The sequence below is a fragment of the Ochlerotatus camptorhynchus genome, unplaced genomic scaffold, assembly GCF_037179485.1.
Source record: "Ochlerotatus camptorhynchus isolate MF236.1 unplaced genomic scaffold, CSIRO-AGI_Acam_v1.1 ptg000045l, whole genome shotgun sequence".
NCBI lineage: Eukaryota > Metazoa > Arthropoda > Insecta > Diptera > Culicidae > Ochlerotatus > Ochlerotatus camptorhynchus.
Window position 1 is genome coordinate 4,015,001 of NW_027040536.1, and position 27,155 is coordinate 4,042,155.

At 36.2% G+C, this 27,155-nt stretch overlaps 1 protein-coding gene across 2 annotated transcripts in view; it reads left to right on the top strand.

Moving 5' to 3' along the window:
- Window positions 1-1,480: 1,480 nt before the first annotated feature.
- The window catches only part of LOC135714973 (uncharacterized), a 60,120-nt gene continuing 34,445 nt past the window's right edge, over window positions 1,481-27,155 (top strand). For both annotated transcript variants that reach the window (XM_065238379.1, XM_065238385.1), the window contains exon 1: window positions 1,481-2,270. In XM_065238379.1, coding sequence (XP_065094451.1) covers window positions 2,090-2,270 — 181 coding nt within the window. In that variant the 5' untranslated portion in view covers window positions 1,481-2,089. The remainder of the gene's footprint in view (window positions 2,271-27,155) is intronic.

Genomic DNA, 27,155 nt, shown 5'->3' on the forward strand with positions numbered 1-27,155 from the left:
AAGTGCACGTGCTGTAGATTAATGTGGGTGGTGCTAAGCATTTCAAAAAGTGTCGTCACCCCTCTAAGTCAGTGCCACTGAATGGAACCGACAAGTTTTATTATTTTAGAACTTAGGTTATTACTCGACTTTCAACTTTGTGCAGTAGAGCAAAGACTCAAGCAATAAGTGCTTGGCATGCGCAATAAAATAAATCAACCGAAGAGAGCTTATTGCTAAAAAGAGACTACGTCGTCGCCAATCGAACCATCCAATATATGATCGATTAATTGCCTAGTGGAAAGGCGGTAAAGATGAACACCTTAAGATTTCTTTAATCATCGATGTTGTTTCTATTCCTTCTTGCTTAAACCAGACCACTATTAACAGGAATTTCTTAAAAACAAATGGTTGTACCCATTCGAGTGTTCTATCTATGAAACTAGTGATAATTGTAGTTCTTATTTTTATGAAACATTCTTTAAACGATAAGTTTAAGAAATATATTGGTACGTAGACTGACATCAACATGAACAATTTCAACCAATAAGTGTGGATTTTAGATAGTAATTTTATATCATTAGTACTGAGTGAAAATTGAGTGTTGTGTGTGTGAAATTTATGCTTATGAAAACGGTTTGATGATTATAACGAATTATAAGAAATACCAACTTAAAAATCATTAAGTATGTATTAAGAAATATTAAGAAAAGGTGTCATGATCATGATTCTAATTTTGTATGAAGTCTTTGGTCCCATACTGCAGTAGACGATAAGTAATGCTAATTTTAATGTTTTTTCTTCTGCTGGAGTACTATATTCTGCCAATGTTTAAAGTATGAGGTATCAACATTATTGCATTTAAGTGCTAACAGCCTCGGTTAGCCATGCGTGTAGGCTCTAAGAGAAAGGGTCAAATTCCGCCAAACCATTGTAACGCGTGCAATTTAATTTACTATTCTCCAGCACATGATTCTTATTTTTCTTATATTCTTAGTTCTTATTCTTAGTCGCTAGGTTTAATGTTCTATTAATTATATAATTTCATAATTGCTTGTTTTGATTTCCAAATGAGATTCCAGAAAATTGACGCAATCGTTACCAGCTATTCAAAATTATTATTTTTTCTCGAATATTTTGGATATGCCAGCTTGTGCGACAAAACGCGTGCCATATTTTTGCCCGCCTTTAAAGCTCTCACCGTTGATAGCAGCAACGTAGCGGGTGCTGTCACTCCCAAACCTGCCCCGCGGATCAACCCGAACCATCCACCGTGGCAAAGTGCAATGCCAAGCAATAGGTAAATATAATGCTGCTCCTCTTCCAAGCCATACCGAGGCCTGCTATAGGCATGGAGAGCTGCACCGGAGCCCGAGTTTCCCAAATCACCCAAAGAAGTTGCACACGGCCAGGCCAGGCCAGAGTTGCGGCGAAAAAAGCTCAGGCAGCACTCGCACCTTTTCCTCTTTCTTGCTTCCAGCGTGCGATTATTCGTGTTGCGACTGCCGTCCGAACTGGACCTGTTTGAACCCCGTTCCTGTTGTTGTTGCATCGTTGGACGTTTTCTACGTTTCTCTGACACTACTGGCTGACGGTTGACCAAGATTCGTTCCAGTGTTTTTGTGGCCGTTGTGGAGGAAAAAGATGTGCGAATGAGGCTGATCTTGCGGTGATTTTTCTTTTACGCGTTTCCAGATTTGTGTGATATACGGTTGCCTGCATATGGATGAGCGATAGAAGAGCAAACGTGTTCGTCGGGATGCTGTTAGGTGGTGTCTTGCAACAGTTGTACACTTTGTGCAAGAATCTTATTTTCGGGAGCAATTAGAGTTGTCAGGTTGAGCTGGAAGAAAGATAATTTGCTTTTGTGGCTTTTGGTTGGAGATTCGTGTTTGAAGAGAGCGCGTTTTTTCCCCCTTGTGTCCAAGGTGTCCATAATTTTTTGTCTAAGAAGTGGTTGACCCAAATTTGGCCTTGAAAGTGTGTGACCCACAGTGGTGAAGTGAATAGTTTGATCAATGATCTACGAATGTAGGAAAAGAATGATTCGTGTTTCCGAATGAGATGAAAATCGACAATTGAAGTGGTTTACAAAAGGTGTGATAAGAGGATGTGTATTAATACTATCCTGTTCAAGATGGATAGCATCAAGCGCCAGTTAGGGCTTGGAGACGGTCGTTGGTGGTTTTTCCCGGGAAGAGGTTCTCCCACATTGTTGCTCTATGGCGTTCTGCTGATCATAGCTTTGACTCCCGGAGGATCAGTCGAAGGATACCGTGTGCAAAAAAGAGGTGAGATTTTCTAATGGTATTATAAACACACACACACACACATTTTTGTTGTTGAATTCCAATTCCCGTTAGTTCGTTGTCTGTGGTCAGCGGGAAAGCTGATGGATTGGAGCCCGGCTTTGTTTGCGTTGCTGTTTTTGGGGTGGTGACGCGAATATCACTTTGTGTTGCGGTTGAAATTAGCATAGAACAAGATTGCAAGCAAATTCGCTTGAGGTTGGAATTTTGGATATGCTAATTTCTTGCTGAATTTAATGTATACTAAGAACGTTCGAATGATGAGTTTTTGCATTCTTGAAACCGTTCGTTAGTCGGTAGATTTTATTCTACTGATATTGTGTTTGAATTGAAGCCTTTTTTGAACTGAGCAGTGGAGATTAATTTTTTGTTTTTGCTTATTAAATACTGTGTTTATTTTTTTTAATTTAATTTGCAAGCGTTTTTAAGTCAAACATCTACAAATCATAAATTTCTTGACGAATGACTTGTAGAATTCGTATTTTACATATATTTTTCGGTTGCATTCACCTTCATGAGACTAAGGACTGTTCAAGCTATCAAACGGACATCAAAAAATGTCTGTAACTTTTTTAATTTTCCAGTCTATAGGTATAGATGGATATGTATAGAATATAATCCAAAAAAAAAATATTCATTGCTTAAATTAATGATACTCAAACGCATAACATCAGAATTAACCATCACATCAAGTATTTTCAAAAAATGAATTTTCAAAATACAATAAAAATAAAATTCACTGCTCCCATCCTTTGTTTTCTGTTGTAAACAAACAAGGTGTTTCGTGTTATTTTATGTCAGATGATTTCATTAGAATAAAATCTAACGTGACATAGTTAATAGTTTGAACGAAATTTACTTAATGTTTTTGTGACTGTTGACGATAAATGAAGAAAAATTAATTAAAGGCGATTTGGCGCTCGTAAATATTGCCATCCATACTGCCCACCTTTGCAAGCGAGTCCGCATTCTCATTGCCCGGAATCGAGCAATGAGATGGGACACATGCAAAGGTGAAGACAGAAGATCTTAAGGATAAAGCACTTAGAAGCTCTCGTGTTTTCATGGGCAAATACGAGGAGTGCTTTACCGGTCTCATGGAGCGAATAGCCTCAACAGAACTAAGACTATCCGTAAAAATGAAATAGTGATCCGGTGAAAGTGAGGCGATAGTTTCTAGCATATAGTATATTGACACCAGCTCAGTAACATATATGGAAAAAGAAGCTTGAAGCATTCGAGAGGTGCTACGAAGTTCATTATAAATGCAAAAACCAGTGGACGCCTCTATACGTGATCCATCTGTGAAAACCGATCTTGCGGAAATTTTGTCTCGCTACTTCTGGAAAGGCCTGGAGCGTGAGGCGTCTGTACCACATCATCTAGCATAAAAAACGCATGTTTCTATTACCTTCATAACATATTTTCCCCTTTCGATTGAGGTATCGGTTCTACGTTTACGTATACGTTTATTGAAATACCTATAATTGATATTTCGAAAACATTATTTTGAGCGTATGAGAAGTCTAATACACTCAATTCTGTTTTTACGCGATCTTTTTGCGCCTCTCAAATTGAAGTCAAATTTAATGCAACTTGTTTCAAAAAATCAGAAATAAAAGAAAAACGTGATGCTGAAATCTCGAGCAAAGTCTGAGATCAAATTTAAATCAAAATTTGATGTTGTGATGTTTTTTTTTCCTGATTTCTTGATTTCTGATAAAAAATTGCGAAAAATCAGAATTGAGTGTACAATGTAAAATAATTCATACCACTGGTGATGGAAACATTCATACTTGTATTTAATTTTACTCAAACTACCCAAGTAACAATTCGGGTTTTATGAAGGTTCTGTAGACCATGATTTAGACTTGAAGAATCCTTTTAAACCTCGATAAAACTTGAGTTGTACTGAAATTTTCTAACTGTTATAAAACATCAATAATTTAGAAACATTAAACAAATTTTTAATTGTTTTGTTGTTTTTTTTTTTAATTTATGCTCTAAAAAACCTGTCCCCGCCTCAATTAAAATAGCAATAGACATATTCAGACATTTTTAAAGAAAATTGAAAAAAATAAGACACACACAAAAGTTTATAGTTTTGCGATGACGTTTGTTAGATCTAAATCTAGATCTAGTTTCCATGATAGGCATTTAAATTCAATCAAATTGGTCACTAGCCAAAAAACGTGCTCATGGACCAACTTTTGGGATGATCTGGTTTAAAATTATTTTTCATTAAATTTGGAGCCAGAGTCGGAGCTGGAGTCGAAAAAAAAGAACTGATGTTTAAATTTGTGTAAATTTGCAAAATTAATTTGTCCTGTTTTTTTACAGTTTACTTCACTGTGCTATGCGTCAATAAGGGGCTTTTCATAAACTACGTAGACAGTTTAGGAGAGGTTGATAATTATCCATGGCCCATACAAATTAAAAACAAATTTTATGGACAATTGTCTACGCAGGGGGTCAAGAATCCCAAAAAATTGTCTACGTAGGTAATGAACAACCCCTAAGTGATAATTTATTTAGTAAATAAACTGTAGTTTTCTTATCAAATAGTCTAATTTATAACAAAGAAAATGTCATTGTGCTCTATTTTTTTATGTTATGTTATGTTTTTATGTTTTATGTTTTTTATGCTCTATGTTTTTATGTTATGTTTTGATAAAATTTATCATTTTATTACTAACAGTATTTCAGCCTTCCTACTTCAAAACTTGTATTCCTAATCGAGGAACCGTAAAATGGGAGAAGTTGATCACTTTTTACCGATAAACGAGAATATTTTTCCAACCATGTTTGGCATACAATCAAATACCTCTCAAACGTGTACTAGCAAATTCATTTTTAATATATGTATTCAGTTTTTAAATTCCATGTTTGGTTTATTTTTTCGAATTAAAATTCGAGTAAAAATGCAAATATTTTGATGGATGTCAGATCTATCATCGATTCCTGTCCTGACTACTTCAAATATGCGGGGAACAGGATTTTTCATTAATCAAAGGAACACATCTTAGTCCTTGTTACTTTTAACGTGCTGTTGATAGTGGCAAGACTCGGCTTTGTTTGAAGTGGTTAAGACTAGGGTTCTGATACATGGTCGTTATCGGTGTCATTACTTAATTTTGTTACTAAGGGATCCAATTTTGACTGAAAAAGGGGCGTACCTTTCGAGGGTGCTCGCACTTTTCGAAGGGTATAAATTGCAGGACCTTTCAATTAGAATCGATTCCTTGTGATGAAGGCAAGAATGACAATTGTATCAAAATCGAATACTTAATTATTTCTCAATAGTGATTGATTTTTACGACATGCACTAAACTAAGGACACTAGATCAAATTACTGGTCGAAGTGGTGTTATGTCCCGAACAGAGAAAAAAAAGGATATGCCTAAATGTAGGCAATTAACATTAGTGTTTCACATAAAATCATTTATATGGTACGAAATCGTTCATATTACCGAAATCTGATTTCAGATTCGGATTCAGGGACTCACAATCAATAAGTTATTTCACCGAACACAGCACCAGAATCAATATTGATTTTTGTAGGATTTTTAGAAACAGTTAAAAGTTATCACTTCCTCCAAATTGTATATTTGAGTGGTAGAATGTATCGTTTATCAAGCAAAAGTTTCAAAAGTACTACTTAATGAAATACTAAACAAAGTATCGTACAAAAATATCATGAAAAATAATTGTTGTGAAACGAAAATTGATCAACTTTACTTCAATGATCAACTTCACCCCGTTTTACGGCATTAAACAATAGCTCGGAGTTAAGTAGACAGTTCGGGAATGATAAAAAACGTAGAAATTCAAAGTTGCTAACATCAGAACATCAACTTTTCCGTACAGTGTCGACAAATATTACACTGAAAACCAAACAAAACGTTTCCGCCATAAAGTAATTCTTATAGTTCAACAGACCTGAACTTCTGAAGGCCTTGACAGTGTAATAAATCTAATAGTCCACAAACGTTAGATTTTCTCACGCATATTTGCCAATTCAAAAGATTACAACTTGCTTCTTCGTACCACTACAATCACCACTGAAAACACACATTTGCGCAATGCCAAGAGAAAAAAGAGCTGCCCATCACCGAGCACCCTCGTGGAGCAGCATAAGAATCCACTACAGTTTGGCTCGTTCCAGTGAAAAACCACTACATACCTGCTAGATTTGGATGAGCCGAAATTTCATCACTACGTAACTGTGTTTGCCCCAAAACAAATTCACACCCACTTCTCCAGCAATCGTACATCTCTTCTATCTGCACCTCACGAGAACGTCTCGGTCTTTCGTACGTTGTCTTTCAAAAGCACAATAATGCTGCAGATGTGCGAAGGCATTAATTTTCCTACCTCCATCCAGCAAGCGGACAGACGATTCGTTTTTATTAAAATGTTGATTTTCGGTAATTTTCCTCCTCCCTCGGAACGATGTTTCAGGGGGAATTGCCTGGCGCTTCCCAGGGAGCGCAGTCTTGCTGTTTATTTTTCTTTCATTTCGAGCCGACGTTTTCGGAAGGTCTTACGATGGAAGTGAGTACACTCGACTATGTATGTACATCAAAATATTGAGCTGAAGCTGAAGAGGAAGTGAGAATCTTCAAAACGATAGCCACGCTTCGTGGTTTAAGTGTTCTTTTCCTGCGGGATAGAGGTGCCAAAGTCGCTTGCATATGCATACTCGAGTGCTGTAGGAGTGTTACGGGTTTCGAAAAGAAAATAAATCTGGTAAATGATTGCTATGAGTGTGGATATATTTTTCTAGGGGAACGGATGGAAATTTATGCGGACAGTAATTGAGTTGAAGTAATAAATTGTATAACTGTCAGTCAGGTAAAAGTAATAAAACTGATGAAATTATGTTGGGAACCTGTGTCTTATCAGCAAGTTAAACATATGATTCAATTAATGATTATTTGCAATGTAAGCGAACTTTTAAAACTGATTCAAATTTCTGCCCACTAATATGAAAGACTCCGACGACCGAGCAAGCAACGAACATATTGTTTATATCTGTGATGCTCGTAAAACAAGCATCGTATTTCCATCACACATCCATAAATAATCCAAATATCTCACATCGTACCGCTTTAAATGGTAATAAAAATTCTATTTCCAACCAGGCGATATCATTTCCGAGGAGTGCCAAAAGACACCGGGAAAATATGTAGGTTAACTCGAGCCCATAAAGCTATAAATATTAGCTCCCTTCCCACCACCAGATCACCACCGCGGGGGGAAAATGGACAGCATCTCAAACGTCATGAGGTGGCAGACAAAATAATAACACCGAGTAGTGCCATCACTTTAGGCCACTCTAGCAATCCAAAGTAACGATGCCAACCGAAAGTGCTGCAGCTCGCATGGGAAAATCAGGATGATTTGCTGGGGGAATACTGACGTGTGTATTTTTTTTTATTGGTCCACTTTTACTTGTCGATCCGAGATGGCATACCTACATACATGACCCGGTCGGTCCGAGTCCGAGTGTGGTTAAAATTGGTTTCTAGCTTCGGGCGATCACTTCTTCAAATATGCCGTTTGCTTTCTGGAAGATTATGCCTATAGGTGTCATGTGCGGTTTTAGATGAAGGAACAAAATTGAAGTCAAAAAACAAGTTCATTTGTTTAAAAACAAGAAAACAGGAATAAATTGGTGCAATTAATGGATTAAATCCATGGTTGATTTTTAAAACAGATGTCGCTAATAATAGTAGCTAGTTAAAAGATACGGCGATTTAATTTTGTATGCAGGAACCAGAAAATGTTGATTTTTAAGAAAATGGACTATTTCTGAAAAAAAAAATACGCTGGGTAATTTTTTTACGCAACACCCCTAACAATATTTTTTCTGTTTTCACTTCCAAAATCGATATTTTTGGAAAAATGTTCAAATCTCCATAACTTATTTTTTCGGTTTTATTTTCGTCTCTAAGAAAATGGTGCCATGCTGTCAGTTTTGATCTCACAACTGCTAGCATCAAATCGCCACTTTCCTAGGGACCATAAAGGTGATGTGTGGAGAATTGGACTTTCTTCCGAATCACTCGATTTTAGAAGCGAAAACAGACAAAAAATGGTTTATATATCTGTAAAAAAGCAACCGACTCTGAATTCAATTCCGGCTTTGCGTTTTCTCTTCCTAACGACTTTGATTAAATTTCAGACTCCTACTTCGTCAATTCTTGTCTTGTACACCAAGGTACACCGTAAGTGTCAGGTGTCTAATGAGGCCAATGCACACTTCAATCTGGTTGTACAACCGCTATGATTATAACATATACCAAGTGGTTGTACCGTATGGTATATGGTAAAACCGTAGCGGTTGTACAACCAAATTGCAGTTTGCAGTGGCCCCATAAGAGGGTCAGATTTACAATCTAACTGAATCGTTGCAAAAAATGCGTTGTCGCGTTAAAGGCGTGGGGGTCAATTCCTCTAATGTGATAATCGGCTGCCTTTGCTTCCGACACTTGCAAAACAAGCTATCAAAGTACAGTACCAAACTAAAATATCATATGACAGTCTCTGCTTTACGAAACTGTCGCCAAAGACCGTCACGTATTTATGTATTTTATTTTTCTCATAAAAAGAGATTATAATGTTGTGCTTGTATGAATTCTGAAAATAGCAAGCAACGATGTCCTAGTAATAACATTTCTTATTAAAAATGGTTTAATTTACACAAAATTGAGGAATTAGAACGAAATCACACATTGTCATATGATCATTATTTGATCACAAGAACAACGTCAGCAGCTCTTATTATGAGACAAACTAAAAATACATACATTCGCGACGGTCTTCGGCGACAGTGCCGTATGACAGAGCCTGTCATGTGACATTTTAGTTTGATACTGTAATTCAATAGCTTGTTTTGCAAGTGTCGGAAGCAAAGGCAGTCAATTATCATAGAAAATGTGTCGACTACGGTGACCGCTTACAAGACTGGTTGTGTGAGAGAGAGGACGGTAGTGCATGAGTGTACGAATACAAACAGACTGTTGCGCACGACAACGAAGCGAGTGTAGTAAAACATGTCAACCGTTTTAACCCCTGAATACAACACTTAGTTTTAGGGCTACTGTGTTTCATATTTACTGTCCCGCCAGTGTTTTTCTAAAGGACCGTAGCAACGGGCAAGCGCACTGCAGTTCCACTCCATACTAAAGCTGTATAAAAACCTCACAAGCACTCAAATTACGCTAACATACGTTCTAAGAGTAATTTTGGAACGCTGAATTCGATTTTGAATTAAGAAATAACCTAATTTGAATATTTTATTGCCTAGGGTGGCTCGAAAAATTATAAATTACGTTTAAAGGGTGATGAATTATTTTGATCGCTATGTTGAAAAAAAACAATTGATGGTTCTGTGGATGAAAACACAATCAATATAAAAAAAAATGAATTAGAACAATCCAAAATTATTAAAACAATTACTTAGTATAGTTATTTTTTTATGATTTGTTACTATTTGAAGTTATTTTTTATGTTCAATTAATTTGTGATCACACTGCACTCGAATTAAAAAGATTTTATGGCGAGAGTGTTTCCAAAATTCATTTAAGTAAAGCGAAATAGCATTAAACATATGAAACTTTAGTAAAATATTTTTAAAAAAAATCTATGGATCCATGAGTTCTGTAAGAGCAACACTTTCAATTTCAATCTCACATGTGTTTTCGATAAATTTAATTTACAATCTGAAAATAAACTGCTATTATGTACAAGCTGGAGTAAGTGATAAAATAAATTAAATATTGGATAAACAGAAACATAGATACTCCTCGCACGTACGCGTTTTAGGCATCTTGTGTACTGTGTAGATGTCAGTTGTCAAAATTTGTTTTCGGAAAGAATAAGAAGAAAAACAGCTAACGTGCAGCTGACAATTGAGGTTTTTCAATTGATTGATGACACTCGAAATAACAAATCTAATATTGTAAATTATCTCTTGAATCCTACCCTCTTTCTTTAAACTCTTGAATATCGCAAACATTTTGAAAAATGTATAACTGTACAAATATTTATAGAAAAAAACATAGGAAAACGTTTAGCTTCAGGTTTACATTTAAATATATTTTTCAAGCGACATTACAACAACCCAATAGAGTTACAGTGCTTTATAATGCACATTGGATTAAATGTAAAATGTTATGTTTAAATCAGTTGGTTGCTTGTGATAAATCTCTGATATCTTGTTTTAAAATTTAACAAAACACCATGCGTCTACTTTGAAAACAAATTCATTGCTAGAATTTACACCACTATGATATTTGAAATCTAGACAAAATCCTACGTTAAGTGGACCCTACACGATTGCTTTTATTGTCAATAATCGTATTTTAAAAACATTCTATATTGACGTCAATAAATCGATATTGACAATATTTCTGTACACAACGATAGACACAAAACGCTTGCTACTACTACACACTACGAAAAATTCATGTAAATTTCAGTTCCGTGAGACCGACACATGTAAGCGGCCCTTTTGACATAAGAATGATGATGATGATGATGGTCCCACCTCTTACCCCTACAAATGTTTGAGCTGGACGATTTATCTTTAAGATAATTGAATATGACATTTTAACCAGGTTGGCAAACAAAATCGAACTGGTTTCAGTTACAGATATAGATTCCCTCTAAAGTTTACAGTTGCTTCACAGCGATATAAATGTGGAAAAGCTCAGGCGTCCACCTCTTAGTTCGCCTTTTTGTCCACCTAAAATATTCATAAGTATTACAAGCAATCAAGAGTTAATGAACAATCAACAAAGCATCGTATTACACTAGTAACCCCGCAATCTGATGCTATCATAATTTTCAGCAATGTCAGGAATGCTCACGAACCCCCAACATTTGCCAGAAAACTTACTACTAACTCAAGGTATCTTCCAAATAAGCTTCAAAATTGCATTTTTTTATCAAATGTTAAATGCAGTCCTCTATATCCGTAATACGCGCGCGAGGCTCAAACCTTTGTAGACTACTTTTTTTTTTAATTAATCTACTATAAAATCATATATTAAAAATCCATCATCACCCTCGTGGCGAACAGAAATAGTTTTTGAGGTGCTACAATAATTATTAAAAAGTCGTTATGACAGCTATCCATATAAAATAATCCGTTAGAGATAACTTCGTCAAGATACATAATTTGTCAATTCATAAAAAAATCACTGGATAACTGTTCAAAAGACAGTTTTAACGTGTGAAATGCAGTGTCTTTTAAATTCTGTAAGTGTTGCTAAACGTTTGATGTGTCTAGGCATCGAATTGAAAACATTTATTCCTTTATAATATAATGAATTTTGTGAAGCACAAGTCAAGAAATGTGGTGTTCTTATTTCAACCGCGTTTCTAGTATTATATCTATGAAAGTCACTTCCTCTTTCAATTCGATCACACAAATATCGAGGCAGCAAACCGTTAACTACTTTAAAAATGAACACCATAGTCAAATATACAATTCTTTGCTTCACCGACAACCATTGTAAGGCGTCTAGCATCAAAGTTGAGGAAGTGAATCTATTACATCTCAAAATCAAACGCATTATTTTATTCTGCAAGCGCTGTAATCTCGATATTTGTGTTGCATTGGCCAGAAATAAAATGGAAGGGCAAAAGTCAAGATGAGGAGAGATGATTGATTTGTATAGCTGTATTTTACTGGCAATAGTTAAATCGTTTTTCAGTCGACATAGAATTCCATACTTCTTGGCAATTTTCTTGATGACATTGTCAATGTGAGAGTTGAACTTAAGTGTGTCATCAATAATCACGCCAAGATATTTAATCTCCCGAACGCGATCAATAGTCTCATCATCAATTACAACAGAGACGTTCTCATTTACTCGATTCCGCGAAATTACCATAAATTTAGTTTTACTTGTATTCAATTTTAACTGCTTATACTTCAACCATCTACTTAGAGAACGCAAATCTTCATTCAAGAGTAAAACGGCATCATCTAAATCCTTAGCTGCAATGAATAACACAGTATCATCTGCAAAAAGATTAATGTCGCAAAATCGTAAAACACGTCGCAAGTCATTAATATACATAATAAATAACAGGGGCCCTAATACACTTCCCTGGGGCACTCCAAGGGTATTCCCCACGGGACTGGAAACAGAATCATTAAAAACAGTCCGTTGAGTTCTGTCAGACAAAAAGTTTTCAAACCATTTATATGCAGTACTCGTAATTCCAAAGCGCTTGATTGATCTTAACAATAAGGGCCTAGAAATTGTTTCAAAAGTGCGTTTAAGATCAACAACAATCGTATCTTTACACTCCAAGTTATTTTTCCACTTCGCTAATACCAAATTCAACGCGGTTTCACAAGAATGACCTTCCCGATATCCCGATTGTTCTGGTATCAACAAACTATTACTATTTAAATACTCCAACAGCTGGCCTTTAACAACAAGTTCTAAAATTTTCTCTAATGTGTGCAACATGTTGATGGGACGAAACTCTTCGGCTTTAATCGTTCCAGCAACTTTTTGAATAGGGACCACTATGGATTCCTTCCAAATTTGTGGCACATGTCCAGTTTGTAATGATTCATTAATAAGGTCCAGCAAGATGTGGCCAATGACATGAAAGCAATCTTGAATAACTCTAGCATTAACATTATCTACTCCAGCCGATTTTCCTAATGAAAAACAAATAACTCCAAGTTCATCTAATGTAATTGGGTAAAAAACTTCAAATCTGCAACTACTATTAACTGGCTGTTTTATTTCGTCAGGTTCATCGACCAATTCAATAGATTGATTAATCAATGAAACGCTATCTACGAAATAATCATTAAACTTAGCTGCAATTACTTGTTCTGACTGTTCTAATGTGCCATTAAAAGTTATGGACCGCGGTTTGCAATTACTAGGTTTTAATAAAGATTTCAAAATTTTCCATAACTCTTTGCTGTTGTTGGCAATTAACCGATGGCTGTAGCACGTATCTCTCTATCTCTCTAATCATTCATTACTACCAAGCATTAGTGAGAAAGAGACATTCAGCGGCGCCGGTGGTGTAGTGGTAAGCGTGATTGCCTTGCACCCAAAATGGCATGGGTTCAGTCGGCGCAGCCGGGATTTTATGAGGCATAAAATCTCTGATCACGGGAAGTAAAGCCGTTGGTCCTCGGCGTCAGTAGCATTGGTGCTCAGTACGGAAAACAAGATCGACGGAATACAAATCAAGGAAAAAAATAAACATTTGTCAAATAGCCATCGGTCCATTGTAAATCGATTATCGGCATCGTTACTGATGTTGGAGGTAAATATGAATGCAATATTGAAACAGTGGGTCAAGTGTTAACATTATATTTTGATTGTAGCTAACAATTTTCACATGAAATGAATTTTTGATTAATTTGAAGTCAGAGCGTGAGATGGTAATTCTACTTCCTATCAAGCAACGTTTGCAAGGCTTGCAAAATTTGGAAGCACGTGCCAATGATTTTCCCTCGCTGCACGCCTTGTAGCTACATATGCACGTAAATATCCGAAAACACCGAACCATCTGGAAGGTGGCATGACGTCATCGCGCATGATGAACCTGCAAAGGTTTGCGCCCCGCCCGTTTCCGTTATTTCTTATGGCATGAACTTGCAGCAGATATAGCCTACCCACCATCTGATTTCCATATGTCCAAAAAGATTCGCAATTCACTTCTTTCTAATTCGGTATGCTTTTTCGCTATCGTCATGTTCTTCCTGTGCACTTAAATACCTAATGAGTTATTTTTTATTTGATAGGTTATTTAAGAGCAAAATCATCCGTGAAGCAAATATTGTAATTTGCAGTTGATTATTGAGATTTATGTACTTCACTTTGATGATACATTCATATTTCACATTGGTGTTTTCAAAGCATACCGTTAAGGAACGAAATCCGGACACTTTTAAAAGTTGATTATTTTGCCTACCACTCATAGCACGTACATTTTGTCATGGTCTTTTAGTATCGTTCAGAATCATCACATAGGTATATTTATTATGTTGCCGTAATATGTATTAAGAAATTAAATGTCCGGATCATAAAAACCGTTTGGTATTCGGTACATTGCGGTACCTATCTATAAGGGTTACACGGCATATCAGCAACATACATATACTGGTAACTGTTTTGTGTCTCCCGCTACGCATTTAATGTATGCACCTAGTCTGCAAAAGTATCCAAGCAGGCATGATGATATTTAGCACAGACACAATTCTGCATCGTCAATTCGCGCCGCCGCCTTTTCATTATCAACGCAACCCATAGAGGTATGATTCCCAGCAACAATAACAAATAACAACATTGTATAATATGGTATAATTTGCGCTTAAACCGCGGGATACAGTAATCCTCTATTACAGAGAGGTGTGCTTGGCATGCGTTCGGCGATGTTATTTACTGATCATTATTGAAATTTAGTATCCGCTTACTATTGCTCCTTGTCCGCTTAAATTTCGAATGCGGGTCATCAGCTTGTTTTTCGCAAATTAGTAATAAATTCGAGATATGTTAATAGCTGCATGAGGGAGGAAGCGTAATCCCAGATTAAACCGGCAGAGTTAGTTTTAAGCAGAGGAGATTTACATAAATGACATTCAATATGTGTTTGTTCTTTGGAATTTTTATTTTCACTGCCATCAACGATATCAAATGAGGTCATGTCTCTAAAATATATTAAATATAACTTTTAAATTGGATTTTGTAACTTATAGCAGTCAGTTGTGTTATCAAAACTGTTTTCTTTTAAAACCAGCGCCGATCGCGTGTGTCTTGCGTTGTTCCATTATGGTTATAAACAAAATTATTATTGCGTGTGTAAAAATTTAACATGAATGGCCAAGACGGCTGATTCGTGCAAGATCTTCGTCTTGTTGGCTATGGCTTGTTAATATTTTTATATGTCTTGTTAATATTATAGTAGTTCGCCTTCGATACCAATATATGGGTCGATCAGCTTAACCCCAAACCTGTATGTGCTCATCCTCCTTAAAAAGAAGAAAACATACATGCACGTACACACCAAATGAATGCAAATGAAGCATATCGATCGTGCGCAGAGCTTCCTCGTCTGGTTTCGGCCTGAGCAATGCAATGATTTATACCAAACTGGCCGCAGATGTTATCGCAATTATAACTGTTCGCAGAGTTACCTTTTTCCGGTTGTAACAACAACAACAACACCAACTACAACAACAACGTGATGTACCAGGTATACAGTAATCTCTCTATTCATGCGGTGGGAGGTATCCTTCACCCACCACTTTTGCTCGGTTGTCTTTCAACCAAAAACGCGGATTTTTTTTGTATGTGTCACCCATAAACTACCCACTTAGAAATAACTAATTTTACACGTGATGGAATCCATCCAGGATGAGACGTAAACAAACATGTCATGTAAAATGTCATGTATGTCAGTCTCAGAGCATCTAAATTTGCATGAATGTTAGTGTGTAGTGTGTAGTTATCTACAGAAAATCAGCTCAATTGGTTGAAGGACAGCCGAAAAATGGCGGTGGGTGGACGGTACCAGCCACCGGTTAAATGGAGGGATTACTGTACGTACAGGTTTTTCTTCGCCCCTTTTCAGATCCCAATTCCGGTCTTGCACGCATACATTCACAGATTCACACATTTTCGAGTCATATATCGAAGTCTGGATGGATGATCGTGATGAGAGAGATTTGGCGCATTTCATTTATGCTCGAATGTTTTGCCGGGAAGATGATTCGGTAGAATTAGTTAATGCCGAATTATGTGTTTTCGTGGTCTGTTCCACGTGGAAAGGTTTCCCGATCGTCCTACTTTATATGTGCCGATCAATCAATCAATCACGATTCACCAAATTATTTCTAGCGGGAAACTCTAATGCATATTTTTTCAACTTCGTGATTTTATGTTGTGGAGGTTGATAACCATTTTTATCGATTCTGTAAGGTTTCCAGCTATGCTTAGGGAGGGAATTTGTGCTGTTTCCAATAGATTATCTTTGCTCTTAGTGAAAAATTTGTGGCACAAGGTTCCCACGGATTTTAAACAGTTTTATAGGCTAGCGGAATTGAATTAATACCGTCCACCTTTTATAGGTACCTGGTCATTTGTGCACTGCAGGAAATGGATGAATGCAATCTATCATCATTTTATTTGGAATTATTCCCCTTGGGTTTAAGATTGTTTGAAATAAAGCTTCATTGCACGGCAAATATCACTAATGCAATAGCTACCAACTTTATAACTGCCGGCTACCTACCTTTTTTTTGGGTTTTTATTGAAGTAAAATGTACGGATCGTGGTTTGTGGACACCGATTAATATTATCTCAGTTCAACATGGATTACAATGAGCTCAATACATGTAAGGTCCATCCATCTAGAACACATTTCTACATCTTAAATTCCCTAGGCCAAGATCAACCTTAATGATCACGCTTAATATCTCTATATTTAAATCATACTTTTTGACGTGAATGCTTCGGTAGAGCAGCATTTCTAGAAAATGGTGAGCTGGAACCGATATCAAACCCATTATAACCTTTTTCACAGGACTCAAACCGATTTATGATCTTCTACAAAGTGGTTCTGCGTGGTATGTCCAATCTAAATCATAAGTGTGGGCAATATTATTCACAACGCTGGCAGTGGATAAAGCCCTTGGAAGTAGTGACTTTAGTTAATGAATATTTAGCGATTTATGATGCACTGAAAAATGACAAAAGTAGTGAAAAACTACCTATTAAATCAATGTAAGATTTGAGTCATTCCATGGATTTATTCAATTTGTATGTTTAAAGAAGGAAAATATACGCCTTCGATTGTAGGCTTTATAAAATTGTCATTTGTTCTGCATTGATTTAATTCAGTTACTTAGGGATTGAGTACTTAAGATCAGGGTTATTATTTACTTATACAAAATATCATCAAAATATCTTATTATTCCATAATATCATAAAACATTTTTTTAGTCAAAATGAATGGAAGGCACCCTGCTTAAGATTTCAACTGGTCTTTAGTGGGATGACACTGATGATGACCGCAAATTGTAGTTGTAATTTGTATCTGTCATGGATACAAAATTCTAAATGGCATGAAATGGAAACTGACTAATTTGGGCAAAAGTTTTTCTTTATATCAGCTGGCTTTATTTAGTATTTGAAAGTGAAAGCTATAAAGTTTAATGACAACCAATTTCATAGCGGCATCAGCTGATGTTTCCATGGACGCCATCTCTCGTTATCAGTTTCCTTCTATCTCCCGAGGTGGCTAATGACCCGCAACAACCTATACCATAAATGGGACGAACATCCTGCGGGTGGCAGTTTTCCTATCTCAAAATCCCACTCCGATATACATCAGAGAAGAGAGTGAAACGAAAAGTAAAGCTGTCCAGAACAAGTTTCGCTAACCAACGCCCATTACTCGCTTTAATCACAAGCGTAAAGCTATAGCCAAAGGCACGAAATGGAAAGAGGGAAGACCCCAACGATGAGGAGCGGTCCACGAAACGGGCCACATTTTGCACACATATGTGGTTAAATCAATTAAACGCTTGTTAGCGTACAACTTTCCGTTCCCCGCGCTGGAAGTTGCGGGAATTCTTGTACGCTCGCTACTATTCCAGCGACATGGACCTAGCCAGCCGGTTGTGTTTGTGTGTGAGTGTGTACTATTATAGGATGACCCACTTGTTACAACTTTCGTCGTGGACAGCGGCTTAGTTCCAGTCATCAATTCGAAGCCGCGATGGGACGTTTTCAATTGAATGAACTCTCTCTCGCGCCCGTTTAGTGATTAGCAGCTTATATGCGGGATACTCACTTCCTCCCGGTGGATGCCCACTTGCGGACTTGCGGACACGCCCCTCGTTTGTGGACCTTTGTCGGTTAATCGTTTTTTCGCTGGGGTTGTTCCTCCTTCGGAATGGTGGTGTTGATTATTAATTTGATGAATTCCTCTTTGATATGCACGACGTACAACTGGTCATAAGTGCTAACCCGACTAAAATATGCACGTAGGTGGTGCACCCCATGCCGGACGAATAGTTAATACAGACATTTAATTTTTATATCAATACGGTAAGTGTGTCAGTTTCTGGGCCCAAGTGGTCCTCCAATTGACCATATATTAAATGTCAATAATTTTCATTTTTTATCAAATTTATTTCGATTTAAGGTTAGAGCATAGATTTTGCCACATATCTACGTAAATAAAACAATGAAAATTTATTTCAAATTTGAGTTAGGTCCTAGTGCCATCAACTGGAACACCAGCAAAACCAGAGCTAAATATTATCAAATTTTACAATCAATATCTTATTACATATGTTATTGGCAAGATGTGCGCTATAACAAGTTTATAGCTTATTCTGCTATCAAAGCATAATTCACTATTGTTATGATATATTGGTATCATGAGCAGGGCTCTACATTTTCGAAGCTCTCAAATGAACTGGAGTTTTGTTTCTTTCATACAACGTATGATTTCTATAACGTCTAGCTAGACTATCAGCACGAAACGAAAATGAAATAGAACCACGCTTAGAACGAAAGGCTTGCCTTGGATTTTCTCGTCGTTGCTTTGCTCATCACTTTCAATGAAAGTAACGACGATTATCTAGTTGAAACTACACTCTGTCACCGTTCTTTAAAATTGTTCGATACGCGTTATGTCCCGTTTTCATTACTGTTTTAAGATAAATATGTGAACGGAAGATAAATTGAACTTATAATCTTCTATAATCTTCAAGTGTTTTCACGTGAGAAATTCTTTAAATATATATATTATATAGGGGAAATTACGGCTTCGGCATGACAGACTATTTTCGGCAACCCAAATTGAAACGCTAATTGCACTGGATTTTCTTACGAAAACACTTCGCTTAATGCATTAAAACGATTCTTAAGGCTTTCAGCTTCAAATTGATTATATTTTTCACCACTGAGAAAAAAGCAATCTAGTAGGGTTATCTTGAAATGAAACACACCCACTATAAAATGCTGCTGATTTCGAGTTGCCGATGAAAACACAGCAGTTTAACACGCAGCTCAAATAGAAAGGTTGCCGAATAAAAAGATGTTGCCCACAATAGTCGCTCTCACTAGAGAAGATTGGAGCTTTGTAAAAGCGTTTCAAAACAGTTTTCGACTGGAATTGTTAGAGCAGCTGGCAGCAAAAGATTGTAAACACACCAATACCACAAACGAAGTGACAGACGGAGCGGCTCGAAAACTTTGGTGACTAACCTTCTATTGCAATTTTTCAGTGTACCACATGGCAACACCACTACTACTGGATTGTACCACATGGCAACACTACTATTGGATTGAACTAGCATTTTCACCAAATGTACTAGAATATTTTGGTTCTATCTCTTTCACTCTACTCAAAAAGGAAATGCATAAAAAAATGACAAAATGATACGCACTCTTTGCACACTGCACAGTGGTACAGAATGCAGATTTAGCTGGAATGATATGTTTTGAGCCTGAAATTGAAACTTTAGACTAAAAGTTTCTTCTACAAAGTTGTTCCTTATAGTTAGGCCCTCATTTTTATGACAATGAATTCTAGGGTGGTTCCTATTATCATTAAAATCAAAAATCTAAGTTTTTTGTTTGAATAAATTAAGGTATACATTCTTCGGCAAAGTTATAGCTGAAATTTATCATGAAAGTCATCTTCTAGAGACTTTTAAAACTCTTTAAGACGAATGTTTTATTGCTGAATTTGTTGCCTGTATCTCTTCTAATAAAAAAGATATACTCAAATATAGTAAAAAATATGAATTAATTCAAATTGATTTTATACGAGTTTAAAAAATAACATACCTCCATTTTTTTCATATTATTGAGAATAACATACGCTCTTTCAAATGCTGCCAATAAACTTTTTTTTTTGTTTGCCCCAACCAGAGATATTAACATTTGAAAAGTGCATATTTTTAGTATAAAAACGTCAATAACTCTTGATCGACGAAAGATATTGACAAGCTTTGTGGAGCAAAAATTTGCGCCTTTTTAATATCTAAAAGTTATTTGAAGACACATTTGCTGAGAAATTCGAAATAAGAAAAATAGAGCAAAAAAACTGTTTTTTAAGAGCCACCCTAACTCAATTCAAGAAAATAGCTCTAAATCGGCCAATTTAAGAGATACAAAAAAGTTATTTTCAACAAAGTTGCTTGAAATTAGCTCAGCTATAACTTTGCCGAAGAATGTATAGCTTAATTTATTCAAACAAAAAAGTTAGATTTTTGATTTTAATGATAATAGGAACCACCCTAGAATTCATTGTCATAAAAATGAGGGCCTAACTATAAAGAACAACTTTGTAGAAGAGACTTTTAGTCTAAAGTTTCAATTTCAGGCTCAAAACATATCATTCCAGCTAAATCTGCATTCTGGACCACTGTGCACTGTTAATGAATCATTGTACACAAAATCAACTTTGTTCAAATCAAAACAAAAAAACTAACCCATCTGGTGGATGATGGCACAAGCTTCCAAGAAAATTCTATTACAGTGAACCACATTATTTTAATGCATTTCTTCGCCAGTAAGTCGTCTGTCACTTCGTTTGTGCCAATACTGCATATGTGTGCGTTCCTCAGAGAAAAAGGCTATAGAGCTTTTTGACGTTTAATCGGCGCACACTAATGTACCATTTAAATTGAAGGAGTGTGAGCAAGAGGGAAACAGATTAGTGGGAAAACAAACCATCCATTCATCCCTGTGTGGTAGATAGAGAAAGACGATTAAACGTCAAAAAGGTCTATAGAAAGCTGGCCGCTGCTTAGGTTGCCGAGAATACGTATATTCTCCTATGAAACCTCTGTTGATGTTTTTCATGAAAGACGAAACTATCAAGATCGCTTCGCCCGAGACGGCTAATACATAGGTGCCACACTCGGAAGAAGTGTTAGTTTGTTTACTTAAATGAACCATGCCCATTTTGTTATGGCATGTTTGCTATAAGAAATGCGCCTCGTGTTTATTAGCGAATTTCACATCAAAGATTGATTAATTGAGTTGGAAATCAGTTTGGTACGGCATTTGTGACCAGCATACACCTTCCGGTAGTATGAAACAGGTCAAAAATAGAGTCGGTGTATAATGAGTCACGCCAAGAGTGAAGCCAAGTCTACCTATTGAACTGTCAAACCGGCTACCTATCGTGCAAAGTAAACAAACATTACGATGCTATGAAAGGTCCACGATAGGTATTGCAATAAAATATAAAATATAATCGAAGAAATGATCATAAACACGCAGTGATCTTTAAATTGTCATGGGATACGTTTGGTAGCGATCATTAATGAGAATTTCTACTACTTTTTGTTGAGATGATTGGACAAAATCACTGATATAATGATTTACAACAGCCGCTATTTTTTTTGCTCGCTGGAAGTCATTTGAAGTTGATGTAGCAGTCCTCTGTTGCCAAGTGAAAAGAAATGGAATCTTTCGAATACCGTGATGCAAGTTCAACTGTTTTTCTCTTGGCGTGACTCATTATACACCGACTCTAGTCAAAAACTGTTCAAATCCGCAGATAAAAATTTTTGTTTTGAATTTCTGTATAGCAAAATAGTGAACTTTTCGTGAACATTAACGGCAAAGAACTCTTGCGCTTCGCCGATGCTTGAAAGAAAGACCAACGAAGCGAAGGGAGGAAGAGAGACAAGCGATTGAAAACTTGTTTGTAGACGCCGTCTGAGGTTCTATACACGCTAACTTGAAAGTACTCATTAATGAGTAAAAAAAGACCCATTTTGAAGAAAAGTGGCTTAACTCATTAATGATTAAACAATTTTACCCATTAATGAGTATCTGTTACCCATTAATGATTAACAATTACTCATTAATGGGTAACAGATACTCATTAATGGGTAAAAATTTTACTCATTTAATGAGTTAAGCCACTGTTCTTCAAAATGGGTCTTTTTCAGCCATTAATGGGTACTTTCAAGTTAGCGTGTATAGAATGCGGCGAAGATGCTCGACTTCAACAGAAAAAGAATCCTAGCAGTCTCTTCGTCGCATCGATTTTGCCAATTGCAGCTGATATTGTGACGCCCTGATCGTGACTTCTTGAATAAATTTTAACTTGATAGCAGAATAAGCTATTAATATGCAATTGAATGATATTAATTAGCTATGATTGTTGCTACTAGTTTAGAAATAACAACGACTAACTTTGCTATTACTCAGTTATGATCCCATAGATTTTTTGATATTTTACCTCTTATATCAATCAAACTAATAGCAACTTTTGATGTTCTGTTCCTCAACTTTAATAGTAAAACTTCCTATTGCAGGAAGTACTTTAACTGGCACACTTACTGTTTTATATTTTCTTTACAAGCCACGAGAAGAAGAAGAAGAAGAAGAAGAAGAAGAAGAAGAAGAAGAAGAAGAAGAAGAAGAAGAAGAAGAAGAAGAAGAAGAAAACTACATGAACGGCGTCAATTGTCAACTTTTAAAAGTGCACTAAGTGTCCGCTGTCGGTGATTTTCGATAATTCTGTCAAAACATATTGGTAAAGAGTTTTATAAATTAATGAAACTCTGATTTAGTAATTTATTGATTTAAGGGGGTATTCCCAATCTTTTGCCTTTTTTCGGCCTGTTTTTCAATTAATTTTTTTTCAAGGAAAATGAATAGTAATGCGCCTAACTCTTTGGGATTCTTGTTTATTGAACATTAAAGTTTACAAATAAATTTTTTTCGACACAAAAAAAGACATTATTGACGTCACAAAATGGCGGCAAACAGACCCCTGTTCGCCGCAAACGTCTGGACGGGCGAAGACTTTTCTCTGGAACGGCTTCATCTGAAACAGATTTCGTGATGAAATTAATAATCTGCATAAGATTCTCTGGAGCTTCTCCCGTTGGCAGCAAAAAATCTTGCAAATTAACAAAATGGCGGCCATATGAAAAAACAGGCGATTTTTGGCCCGCTTTTTTGCAGCTTTAAGGTGCTTCAAACAATGTTAAATGTTAATATTTTTGGCTGAAAGTGGGAGAAGCTCCAAAAAATTTAATAAGGAACAAAATGGGCAAAGATTCAAGTCAATATCTCTTATAGTTTCTGAGAAAAATCTTCGCCCGATAAAAAAATGTGGTTTCGAGAAAAACGCGTTTAAAGTTTTGACTTTAGTTAAAACCATTTGGAGGTTCTTACCATTAGTCAGCTATGCCTGGACACCGAATTCGCTGATCGGAAAACGGCTTGGGGGGATGAAAGTATATAGTCTAAAGTACAAAAAAACGTGAAAAAAAAAATTTGATTTTTTGAAAAAAAAAAAGATCGGGAATACCCCCTTAAATTTTTTTGAGTACTCATCTGACTACAAATGCCATCCAAGATAACCGTTATGGAAATTGATATATGAATAGCTTTGAGTGTGTTGGTTTATTTCTTTTAAATTCCGTTATAATTGCTTATCTTTTGACACATACGCGTATTTTGTCTAATACTTGCAGAGTTCATCAGTGCCAAGTACTCAACACCACTGAAGAATCCATCTTTTATCTACGGCTTAGGTACCTGGTTAGGTAAATTGTGACATGGCAGTGGATACCTGCTGATTTGTAGTACCTATTGATTAGTATACAACTCGTAGATAAAAGGTGGATTCTTCAGTGGTGTTGAGTACTTGGCACTGATGAACTCTGCAAGTAGTAGACGAAATACGCGTATCTGTCAAAAGATAAGCAATTATAACGGAATTTAAAGGAAATAAACCAACACACTCAAAGCTCTTCATAAAGGGATTTCGTTAAGAGGTTATTTAAAAATTGATATATGTTTTGTAATGTTGCATTGTTGAAAATTTACTCTTCGTATATACAATTATATAATCATTAAAGTTTGATTAGCAGAATGTGATTGAAATTTATTAATAATTTGATTTATTTTCCCTAAATGATCTTATATTCTTTAAACGGTTTTTTTTTTATTCTTAACATCATGTTGCCATATTTGTTGAACTTTACACCCGATCTCTATTTATTGTCCTTTGAGTAGTTTATTTTTCAATTCTTAAATGGGTGTTTTTTAAATCAACATTTTTGCGACGGTAAACATTCCAGGGTCGAACCCATTGTCTGAAGTGTGATCTTGTTTTGTAACTAGTGTTGCGCCGTGCAAGCTATAGACCCTTTCGATAATTAAAGCCAATGCCTCGGCTGACGCGATGCAGCAAAGAATGTGACATTTTTACTGTCAAGCAAATCAAAGGAAGAAGTTGAAAGTGTGCAATCGATTAATATGTTCTAGTTAAATTTAACTATATTTCGTTTATTACTATATTCACAAAACTGTGATATGTAGATTCATTTCCTAGTTTAAATACAACTTAACGTTTAAATTACTAAAAACAGCTGGAAGTACAGTAGGAGAACTCTGTCACGAGAAATATCTTGCGTAAGAGAAATACTTTACTTTGTCCACCGAACTCCATACTAAAGCCAAAACACGTTGTAATCAGAACCGTACAGTCACCCTAGTATAATAGGCCAGCTAGTCACTATTATGGGTCAGTCAGTTCTGCATGTTAATCAAATGGAAGAGGCCCATAATTGTGGGTGGCCCTCAATACTGGGGTGACTGTATATTGGGTGATGAAGCCCAACTATGCAAAGTTTTCACAACTAGTGTTTCCATTTCCCGCCCTTTTTGGCTACCTTCTTCATTTTCTGGGCTTTTTACGTTTCCGTAGCGAGCGTTTTGCCGGCTCTCATCTTAGAGTTTTAATGCACTTCTACAGTTATTCATTGAGAGCTTTCTATGTCAATCACCGCATGCATTTGTATATTGTGTGGCAAGCATAACAATAGTAGGGTTTTTGATCTAATTTCCGTCTTACTAAGGACAACCCATGCTTTACACCTCTTTCTTGAACGGGTTTTAACAATAAATGAAATGTTTCTATCAAAGATGACTTCTAAATTTATTTCCCTTTCATTAAGTACCGTTGAATTTGATAAAGAGCCACACATTGTTGAGATATTGTTAAAAATCTAACACTGCTTTTTGATTCCAAATTCGTCCTACGAGTTTCAAACGCATTGAAGCGCCATTGGATTTTCTTCATCTTACAGATGAAGGTAGAAAAAGCGTGTTTGCTAGGAGCGCTTTTTTTGTTTTGAGAACAATGAGTGAAAATCATATAGGCTTTGTGTTGTAGCTTGTGAACTAACGCATCGTTACAAACGTATTACTGATTTGTGCACGGTGAAATCATTGATTATACTGATATTTTCTGCTCGATAGAACGGAAATGGACGATTACGACGAAGTAGCGCTCTACCCTATATGCCCAAGTAAGTCGAGACTATTTCCAACCATAAGAAGAGAGAACCATGTTCTAGACTGGACCGGGAATCAAATCAAACCCGCCACCTCTGGCTTGGTAGTACCATGCCTAAACTGACTAAGCTGTCTGAGGCCCTACCTTTCCTTGGCTACTTGGGAATCAGGAAAAAGCTGTTGGCTGTTCCCGGTAATTCCCAGGAATCGGGAAATACTTTTTTCTAGTGATCAGATAGGTTTATCAGAATGTTGAATGATCCATGAAAAATTCTGGCTTTTCATGGAATAGTCTTCTGACTTTACAGGAAGTTTTTCCTACTCTTTATGAAAGTTTGCCCGGAGGTTTCTCCTATTTTCCCCAAAGACTTGTTCCAACTTGCTGTCAAGTTTTTTTTCTTCAAGTTTTTGGAAAATTCAAACAATCCTAAAATCGTGATAAATGCCATATTAACGAATAAAAATGGATTTTAAGGTTTGGAAAACCCTAACACCATTAAAATCTCGATTAAGACATGATGATAAACGGATTTTATGATTTGGAAAAAACCAAACACCCCTCAAATATCGATAAAGGCCTTATTTATGGAGACAAATAAATCTTAAGACTTGGAAAACCTAATCGCTCCTTGAATCTCTATGATAGTCATATTTACGGAGATAAATGTATTGTAAGATTTGAATGATAAATTCAAGTATTTAGTTGATTCATTTACAAAATCCTTAACGGATCATAACCAAAATAAAATATGAGGTGGATTACTCTGAACAAAGTACCCTTTTATGATCGACAACTATGTTTTATAGATTATTAGCTGAGTGTGCCCGGCCTTGCTCGCGATTCAATATTAGCTTGAGTTTATGCACCGATTAAAAAAAACATTCTAAATTGTACGTAGATCCCCCCCCCCCCAGACAACCAGAATGCACGTATTTTCAAAATTGTTTTCATGATATGGAAACATATATACAAACAAACATTTCGTATAGAATGCAAATAAGTTGCTTACACGTACAAAATTGGAGACCATATACGTGCATATTTTAATTTAATTTTATACGAGTTGATTTAACTTAAAATACGATTTAATCTGTAATAAAAAATTATTTTTGAAAAGTCTTACAATGTAATCCAATTTAATTTGTGATACAGTACGACGGAAAAATGAGTCATCGCATATAGGTCGGAAATTTGCTTTCTATACGATTTAACTTAAAAATAATGCGAGGTATGCCATTCTTATATGCGTTTTGACTCAAACTGTAGCAATTTACGATACTGTCTGTACATTGTTATACGACTTCTGGTTGTCTGGGCCTTTTATCTATGGGGCTACCCACTATTACCATCTCCTTATACCTCACCATGCCAAATTTGGTTCCATTTGCTTGATTAGTTCTCGAGTTATGCAGAAATTTATGTTTCATTTGTATGGGGGGGGGGGTTACAGAAGGAGGAGGGGTCTCAAACCATCATAAGAACCTTTCCCGGCCCCAAAAACCTCTGCATACAAATTTTCAC